The sequence below is a fragment of the Haplochromis burtoni genome, unplaced genomic scaffold (genome assembly GCF_018398535.1).
Source record: "Haplochromis burtoni strain Fernald_Lab_line unplaced genomic scaffold, NCSU_Asbu1 Contig_264, whole genome shotgun sequence".
Classification (NCBI taxonomy): Eukaryota; Metazoa; Chordata; class Actinopteri; order Cichliformes; family Cichlidae; genus Haplochromis; species Haplochromis burtoni.
Window position 1 is genome coordinate 789,182 of NW_024582625.1, and position 10,279 is coordinate 799,460.

Sequence of the window (10,279 nt, forward strand, 5' to 3'; positions counted from 1 at the left end):
CAGAGGACAATGGCCAGACTGCCCTGAGCTGTTAGGTAACCAACAGCACCAGATGACCACACCGGGTGCCACTTCTGTTAGCTAACAACAGGAATATGAGGGGATAATTTGCACCTGCAAATGTAACGGTGCAGGGGATACGCTTTGCGAGCTTTACTACCCACTGAGTTTGATTTAAATGACACAGTCCACTTGATCGTTGCCAACCAATGTTCATTATGACCTTTATGACCACAGTGTTATCCTAATGGCTGTTTCCAGCAGGACAACCTCCCATGTGACAAAGCTCAGACCATCTCAGACTGGTTTCCTAAACAAGACAGTGAGATACTCAAAGGGCCTCTACGGTCACCAGATCTCAAACCAACAGAGCACCTTTGGATGCTGTAGAGCAGGCGATTCACATCACTGATGTGTGGCTGACAAATATACTGCAACTTCATAAAGCGGTCAGGTCAATATGGACATAAAAATGTTTCCAGCACCTTGCTGAATCTATGCCAAAAAGACTTAGGACAGTTCTGAATGCAAAAGGGGGTCCAACATGCTAGTAGCACGTACCACCTCATAAGGTGTACCTAATAAAGTGGCAGGTGAGTGTAATTTATTTAAGGCATGTAAGGTTTTTTTGACAGTCTTGTATTTCCAAATTGTGCTACCAACACATCAAGAATCCTGTAACCTGTATCCTGTTGATACCTTTATGTGTCCATGAGCAAATTATCTGTTACTTTAAACACTTTACACATTTTTAAGTGAACAAATCGGTCTTTTTGTTCAATTGAAGAATTCCAGGGAAGTCTTCTTGAGGTCGTACCTTCTGCAACACTTGCATTATGCAATGAAATCATAAACTGCCAGCTTGTTCTGGGACAATGTATGCTTTTTAAGATTCTTCACAAGGATCTAGGTTTGTTGAAATAACTTTCTAAGTGTTTTTTTAGGTGTTTTAGCCATAAATCATCATAAAAAGCATACATTGATTATCCCTTCAAAGTAATTTGCATTTAGCTAGTTAGTAAGTAAGTAAGCAAGTAAGCATAATTTCTTTTTACTGATGTGTAGTATTGTTTCACATGGGTCTTGGGAAGATTAAAGTGCTCTGATGCAAAATATAAATTCAAGTCCCTCTCAAATGAAGTAAAAAAAATATCTGATATAAAACACAAGCCGCTAGACCAGCCTCCTAAAAGCAGGACAAGTTTTGTCTCATTAGCCTACTCTTGCATGCATTATTGCTAACTTACACATGCTAGGTCTTAATAAATAGAGCAGCTAACATTTGCAGTGACCTTGTTCCCATGTGCCTATACTGTTAGAACCTATCAGAATGCACCAGCATTAGTCAATAAACCAGCGGACCTCAAATATACAGGTGCTTACACTAGCACAGATTTGTAATATCCCCCAAGACTGGATGTTAGAAAAAAATGCAGACTTCAGACCCAGAAGCTACCTCCATCATTTAAATAAAGCCTAAATTTGCTAGCGTCATTTTGTAAACACCTTCGCTGTAATCCTTTGCTGTTCTTGCTGCCATGACAGTCTGACAGTTGAAGACTTACTAAACACGATGCCCGTAGAATGCATGCTATCCATGCGAAAAGAAGGCCACAGTGGAGCGATTATGCTTGGATCGTACGGCGCTACACAAACCTATACCCACTCCCAGGGTATGCTTGATCATCTAAATAAAACTGGTTTGTGAATTAATCATGTTTCTTGTTCATGATGTTTAAGGATTGGCCGAAAGATTTGGCAGTAGCAAAAAACTATTCATCTTAAAGATGATACTTGGAATACTGGGACGACTAAATAACATCGTTGCGAGATAGCGAAACAGTATCATTTCAATCTGTTAGAAAGTTCAAGGTCAACATTATCTTCATTCAAATTAGTCACACAATCACATTTTTATGGCCTGACTGCCTTAAGACAAAGGACACAGGCAATGGGCGAGATAGTACAAAAACATAAAATGCACTGCTGGTGGTAAAGTTTGGGTCTGTTTGTTTGGTCTAATCATTATGAAGTTAGACCAAACCATTCTTGCTACTAACTTTGTGGTTCTTTCAGGCAGCCATCCTAAGCTGTCAGTTTGCCAAACCACACTACGAATAAGCCTGTCAAGACACTCCCGATGGCACTCCATTAAAAGTACACAAGATACTCATGCCAAAATTCTTGAAACCCTCGGAATACAATCTCTGCTGTGCCTTATTGAATGCAGTTAATGTGGAGCAACAATGTGAGGGTGTCTGTGATGTGTAAACCTAGAAATCTAAAACTGTCCACAAGAGATGACCAACTGATGGAAATAAGAATATGATTTTCTTTGATCTTTCTAAATGATTTCTTTTGTTTTATTGATATTTGGGGAGAGGTTTTTCTCTTTACGCTATATGGTTAGGTCTTCCACTTGCTCTCTATAGTGCCTCTCACCACTGTTGCTTATTAGTCTCATCTCTGTGGCGTCATCTGCAAATTTTATGATTCTATTGTTGTCATATTTGGCAACACATTTCTGTGTAAACAGACTGTACTCTAGGGGACTCAGAAAGCAGCCCTAAGGCATGCATTGTAGATGAGAATGGTTTACCTATTCTCACAGTCTAGGAACTGCTTCCCAGAAAATTGTATTGAAAGCAAATCTGTAATCAATAAACAGAAATGTAATTTATGTATTTTTGATTTCAAGGTGTACTAAAGCAGTGTGCAAGGAAATGATATAGCATCACCTGGAACAGTAGGTAAATAACATAATAAATAATGTGTGGAGGATAGCAGCAATGCAAGAAAATCTGAGTCCTTATCCTTTGAGAAGTTTTAAGATCTGTTTCTGTCACCTGTAGACCAGCCCCATTGGGTGGGCTCTGGGGTGCTTGTTGTGAGCTTTAAAATTAGTATAGAAATTGCTCAACTCATCTGGGAGAGAGGCCCAGATGTTGATAGCTACACTAGGTTTTGATAGACCTGGATATTTGGTAATGTTTCTTGTTTCTTGATTTAAAATTAGTGGTAAATTCTGTCCAAATACACACACACACACACACACACACACACACACACACACACACACACACACACACACACATACATTTGCACACGTATCAAATGTTGTTGTTGGGTAAGAACGAGTAGCACTAGAATATGGATATTCACAAAGAATTTAAGATAGTCACTGACCATTCCACTAACCTTGAAAAAATTGTAGCCCTGGGGCCCATGCTGCTTTAATGTGGCCTTGGCATTGTCCTCACAGTCGGCTGCAAGCATTTCACTTTCTGCTTGCAGGCATGAAGCAAGAGCACTGACAGGTAGTTGGATTTCCCAAAGTAAGGCGAGGTTTTTGCCTCTGGTTATGCAGGTGAAATGCAGAAAAAGTTTTGGTAGCACAGATTTTAAGTTACAGAAGTCAGAATATCTCCTGTGTGACAATGGCTCCATACAGATCATTCAGTGCCTCTGCAGCAACATCTCACAAAGGGGATTATCTTAGAGGTAGAATAACCTGCGCCTTTTTCTTAAGCTGTTTCAGAAGTGGAAGGCCATAGTACAAGACTAGTTAAATTAAGCAGACAGTGACCTGTCAGTAAAGAACCCTGAACAGAACAGAACACACAAAGGCTCTTTGTATCCTTTGAGAACTGGTTCAGATGTGAGGTTCAGTCCCCTTTTTCCTTGAGCACTGCATGTTGGCATGAAATCAGTCATTCGTTTTGTGGAATAGCAGTGACATATGAAATGAAAACAAGTGAGTGAGAGCATCCCACAACCTCCTCCCACCCTGTTGGATTCCTCCAGCAGCATGGCTGTGTGTTGTTATTTTAAAACCAGCATGCTGATGTTTAGGAGTTCTATACCATACTAAACAAGTTACTTTTGAGTGTTTGTCATATGAACATTTGTTAAGTAGATTAAATACTAATCAAAGGTATCATAGTGCTTCCTCTGGAAAAAATAAAAAAAAGAACATTACATTGTGAAATTTTATATCAATTAATCCACTAGTTCAGACTATTCATTTTCCAAAAATGTCAACCTCAAAGGGAGAAGCACTGGTTAATTTCTACTAGCACTAGGGAAATCCATCCAATAATTGTAAAGGCCTTTCAGTGTTGATAGTATTCAGTGTTCTCTATACTTCTGATGTTATACATCATTTTGTACTGGTGACATGTGACAACATCTGCCATAAAGATTTAGAAACAAAAGCAATTCGTCAGCAACTTAATGTGTTTTGTTGTGGTTAAAAGAAACAACACTGACTATTAACTAACTGCAAACTGTGGTAAAGGTTTTGCTGACCTACCAAGTCAGTGCCACCTGCCGTTTTTCCTATCACAATGGCTACTGTATGAGCTTTTTCACTTGATCTTGAAACATAAAATATGTTGTTTTGGACATTTGCTGGAAAAAAATTGCTTTCCCACACACCCGAGGGAGGTTGGTAAGCAAAAATTGATGATGAGTTACAAACAGTGTTTTTTATTGTGGAACGAACAGTTCCTTAATTGTCAGCTCCCTAACTCCATATATTCTGATGATCCCTAAAAAAGCTAGAGACATTGCCTAGCTGTAGGGAAGTTGATTTGCTCTATTACAGCACACTTGGCATACATTATTATATACTAAGATTTAGGATGACAAGATACCTGTTCTAAATGCAAACGGCATAGTGATGCATTGTAATAGTACACATAATATATCTAGGTGCCGTTTCTTTACTTGTTAAAATACTGATCTCAGTACACTAACCTTAATGACTCCCAACAGATTATTTGCCTTGCAAATGCCCACAGCTCTGCACTTCAGCTTGCAATGCATGGATGCTGCTAAAGCTAAAGTATTTTTACAGGATAAAACCCCTCCAGAGCTACAGAAGCTCTTGTATATTTCTTACCTTTATACTCACATGGGTTATACTGTCCAAACATGTAAACTGCAAAATCTGTAGAGTACCGTCTTTAACATTTAGCTCATATATTTCATATATTTTAGGCCGGCTTTGACAAAAATGGAGGTGGAGCACATTAGTGAAGAAAACAGTCAAAACACAGCTTTAATTGAGTCGTAAGCTGAGTAAGTAGCATCAGCTGTTGTTGGCCTCATTGTTGTCAGACAGCTTCTTTCATGGTAAAATGCATTCAGCCCTCACTCTGTAATTATGCAAGGGAGAGGGGGAGCAATAAATCTGATAACACACACACACACACACACATGCACACATATACTTAGGGGTATAAACTCATGGACAAGCGGAGAATTGCTGGAACAGAGATGAGATTAGAGAAGCTTTTCTGATCTGTGGCATGAGAAGACTTGGCTCGTGTATCAACCAGCCATCTAAGCTGGCTTATCCTGATACAACCAGGGGCAGACACCCCACACACACACACATACGCGCGCACACACATGTGCACACTTACAATAAGAAAGTTTACTGGGTGATGTAAGGGAGGAGGAGGTTGGAGAAGAGTGGGGTAAAATCTCCAAACAATTCCATATCCCTGTTAGTCATGGCCTTGCTTTGCCTGTAAAGCAGAAATGACTGAGCCCTTGTTAGCAGTGTCCCCAAACTCCACTAAAATGTCTACTTTGCTGTCTTTCTACTTCATTGTACCACAAAAAGTATTTCAGCTTTTAGATTTACCCTGTGGCATGTGGACTGACAAACTTATATCCCACTCTTCTTCCCTCCTCTCTTTTCTCCTCCTCTCTTCTCCCTTCTTCTGCAAGCAGAACTGATGCCCAGATGGTGTGCCCCTCCATGTGCGGTCCAGTTCAGTTCTCCCTGACCGTTTCATGGGCCACAAAACAACCCAAGAATCCACGGCCGCTGCCTGACTCAACCCCACTGAGCACTGTCCACTTCACTTGTAACCCCTCACCCCTAACCTTAACCCTTAGCCCTTCGCTTCCCTCTGTCTCGCTCTCTGTCACGCCTGTTCTTGCGTTCTGACAATCCTCCCTGAGCACAACATGGTGGCCCGCATTCCCTTTCTTGTTTTGGTCATGATGTGTCAAGGCGTTTTGCTGTCAGACCCACCCCAGTCACGTCGGGAGATCCGCATCGAGGGTGACCTGGTGCTCGGCGGCCTGTTTCCAGTGCATGAAAAAGGAGCTGGCATGGAGGAATGTGGCCGTGTTAATGAGGACAGAGGGATCCAGAGGCTGGAGGCCATGCTGTTTGCCATAGACAGAATCAACTCGGACAAAGCTTTGCTACCAGGGGTCTCCCTAGGGGTCCACATTCTTGATACCTGCTCCAGAGATACCTATGCACTTGAACAGGTGGGTGAAGATTGCCATTGTGCATCAATGGCAGATGATGAATCTAGACAGTGTACAAATGTAATTTTCTGCCATATGGTAGTTTTCCCACACACCTAAAATTTAGTCTCACTACCACAAAATTAGGTCGCATCATAATCATATCTTACATATGTAAGTCAAAGTCAGTTTAAAGGACATTAAAGGTAAACACATGACAGCACTGAAAGTAATCAAATCCCCACAAAAGCACATTGGTGAAATATCGGGATAATCCATGTGAATGCTGATGTAACGTTTTAGGTACAGCACAGTTAAAATCTAATTAGTTGTTTTGTGCTCCTGGGCGACTTGAACTTTTGCTATATTTTGTCTTTAAAAAGTTGCTCATCTAAGTAATTTTTGGCCTCAGAAGTTAAATGTGCAACGTTTCCATTTTAAATCGAGTAAAACTATAGGCTCTCATTAAAAGGTAATATTCAGGTGAAGTAAACGTACCTCAAAATTCTATTTTATTCACAAAGGAAAAAGGATATTGCCTTGAATGATAACAGCAAATCCGTGATGAGAAAGATAGATTGAAGCTATTTTCGATGGGGGAAATGAGCCAGATAAAAAGAAAGGATGGCACTTTCCCCTCAAGGATTGTTATCTTCAAAAAAATCTTCTTATTGCTGAGCTATTTAGGTATGATGCATCTAGTGATCTTACGCAATGAGCTCTGTGACTGATTGCATAAACCTTGAATTGTTGACATCTGGTTTCTCTAAACAGGTTGTGGATTTATAACTTGTTTCCCACAGCAGTTTAAATACAGTATAATCTGCCTTGGTCTCGTATGAGTTAATTTACAATTTGGACCCTGTACTGAAATGAATCAACCTCATGTGTGAAGCAATAGATTTTCATTGTCCTTAGAGAAGAGAGAAACTTTGCATTAAAAAATAACCTCAACGTATTCAACTTTTATTTATGTAGCACATTCATTACAGCAAAAATACTTCAAAGGCTGATTAAGAGTTAATAGAAAACATAGACCATATTGTACCCTACATGATCCATTACACTTGTTCTAAAATATCTGTGTCTCTGTGTTGCCCAGGCTCTGGAGTTCGTAAGAGCCTCTCTCACCAAGGTGGACGACACAGAGTTCATCTGTCCCGATGGATCATATGCTTTGCAGGACGACAGCCCGCTTGCAATCGCAGGAGTCATAGGAGGATCTTTTAGCAGTGTCTCTATACAGGTAACAAAAGTACAGAAGTAGTTATACAAACAACAATCACTGTGATCATCTACTTTTAACTTTCTCATTAAGTTTTTGCTTATTCTCCCGTGACCAAGGGTTAAAGTGACATTTTCCATTTCTGCTGTTTTCATATTTATGTGACTGTGTATGTATGTGTATGTCGATTTCTTAGAATCAAGCTCCATCGGTGTGCTCTTGTGTGTTTTCCCAGCCCGTGTAGCTCTTGTCATAGAAATATGTAATTTGCATAGTTTAGCATAAAACCTCCTTCTCCCTTACTCCTCTGTGACTGCACAAAAGCCTCCTCCTATCAGTCCTTAAATCCCTAATCTCTGAAACTGTCTCTCTGTCTTTTCTTTCTCACCCTGCCCTGTCTTTTTCTCTCTCTTCCGTTTCATATATTGCTTTTTTTTTCTCCTCTAAATCTTTGCTCTCTCACTTCTCATAACTTCCTGCTTCCCTTTTTTTCCCTCCATATTTATATGCATTCTGAGGCATCCCTCCCGGCTATTTGGGGAGATCTCAGTGTATGCTGACCTCAGCCCCCTTCTTTTCCTCCTCCTCCTTCCTGGGGCAGCCATTGTTAACACATCTGCACTGCCTCTTGTCCTTCATCAGACATAATTATGCTTTGTTTTCTTGCGGCTCGTTTTTGTTGGCCTTTGTTGCTGGTTTTTTTTTATCGTTTTGTTTTGGGGGTTTTTTTTTAATCTAAACAGCAACCGTGTTTACAAGACCTGAACTGTGTGCTGTTTTGTGATCTAATGCCAGTGAAGCTAATCTAGCTACTCCTTCATGCCTTTGTACTTGGCCAGTCTGTCTGTGGCTTCCAAATGAAGTAATAGGGAATTATTTTATGTTTAACCATGCACAACTAAACTCCAGTGCCTTGAAGGCATTTACTTAGCGAGCATGATTCCTCCCCTCTACTCATTCATGTCTCTGTGTATATGTCTCTGTGTGTGCATGTGTGTGACTTGCATTCCGAGGAGAAAACCCACAGAACCCCTCCTCTGCACCATTTTTTCCGTCCTTTACTTTCATTTCTTTCCATATCCACATCCAGCCCATTCCTATGCATTTTTCTCTTCCCTCTCTCTCTCACAAGGGAAGAAGGCAGCTTTCGCTAACAGAGTAAACTCCCCGTGTCCCTACACACAGCCCTCTTAGGTAGCTGGTCATTGTTCAGTGGCAGGTAATGGAGCAATGCGGTTACATTTTGCAGCGTGACCTTCCGTGACATTTAAGTCTAGTGCCATCTTAAACCCATAAAACCTGCCTGCAGAACTATAAGCAGCCATCAGTGCGTGCGTGCTTGTGTATGTCAGCGCAGGTGTTGGCGTAAGTGTCGGCCTGTTCTGGCGCACATCGGTGTATGTATGTGAGCGTGTGCTCTAATCTTCTGCATTATTAGTCTAATGAGATTCTGACATGTTGTCAAAACAGCTCATCAGCTGAGCTATGAATGAAATATAGAAAAGCACAGACTGATGCGCTCTAACAGGATTAAACTGAGGCGGGAACAGAATGGCTGTGTAGTTTGTGTTTATTTGTGGGTGCCTGTGCATGTTTGATTGTGTATGTTTACATGCCTTTGTGAGCGCGAGGATGTCTTCCAGTCGTATCTCTACTGTTTGTGTGACACCTGTGATTGAAACTGCAATAAACAGAACATGACCATAGCCCAATCAATAGTAAAAGGGAATGCAATATAGACGCTACTAGAGCTCAGGCACCCGTCACTAATAAATGATTCACCATGTGCATATGTACTTGCTGTGTTTTCTTTTATGTTACGCAAGAAGCAACTTCTACAAGCAGAGATCTTCAATATATGTTGCCATTTTCCATATGGAAAAAAAAAAAATTTTCTCAGCTTTTATTAAAAATATTTGATTAAGTGCCTTGCAGTCAAAGGTTAAAGATCACTTAAAACAGATAAACACTTACACCAACTTTAAATAACTAAGCGCAAGAAGCTTTAGCAATTTCAAACTGATGCTATTGTTTTTATATATTTCAACCCCATAAACATTCCTTGTGCTGATTCTCAGTTCCACTTTGTTTTAACTTTACCATTGCCTTTCTTCTGCCAAGCCTTGGTACAGCCCTTCATTTTATCCGCTGTTTGTCCTGTGAAAAGCGAAACACACCTTCCTGTGGAAGTTCTGCTTCTATACGAATTAAACGTGTAAGTAGCAGCCAAGTGGTGCTTATCAAATACACCTGATTAACTGAGCACCATCAAATGTAACCACATCTTTAATCTATGCCTCTGCTTTCTAAAATGGCTATGGCAACACAGCTTAAGTTTGCTAAATGGAAAAAACAAACACAGCACATCAGCATAAACGCCTCATACCAACTGTCAAGCACGGTGGTGGAGGAGTGATGATTTGGGCTTTTTTTATTTACAGCCACAGGACCTGAACAACTTATAGTCACTGAGTAAAACATGAGGTCCTCTGTGTACCAGAATATTCGAAAGACAAATTTGAGGCTGTCTGACCGACAGCTTGACTGAAGTTGGGTCGTGCAACAGGACATTGAGTACAGGCCACAGCAGCAAATCCACAACAGAATGACTGAAAAGGAAAGAATCAATGTGCTGCGTTGATCCAGTCAAAGTTGAAACTGCAACCTGATTGCTGTGGTGGGACCTCAAGAGAGCTGTGCATGAATGAATGCCCACAAACCTCAGTGAACTGAAGCACCTTTGTAAAGAGGTTTGTCAGAGTTCCTCCACAACAATGTGAG

The 10,279-nt window shown here is 40.6% G+C and overlaps 1 protein-coding gene across 10 annotated transcripts in view; it reads left to right on the forward strand.

Moving 5' to 3' along the window:
• The window catches only part of grm3 (glutamate receptor, metabotropic 3), a 48,663-nt gene that overhangs the window by 20,202 nt on the left and 18,182 nt on the right, over positions 1-10,279 (forward strand). For 7 of the 10 annotated variants that reach the window (XM_014339069.2, XM_042227499.1, XM_005939285.3 and 4 more), the window contains 2 exons: positions 5,743-6,294; positions 7,376-7,519. In XM_014339069.2, coding sequence (XP_014194555.1) covers positions 5,983-6,294; positions 7,376-7,519 — 456 coding nt within the window. In that variant the 5' untranslated portion in view covers positions 5,743-5,982. Of the gene's footprint in view, positions 1-5,001; positions 5,083-5,739; positions 6,295-7,375; positions 7,520-10,279 lie in introns of those variants that run through there. The other 3 variants (XM_042227495.1, XM_042227496.1, XM_042227494.1) reach the window with 2 other exon arrangements.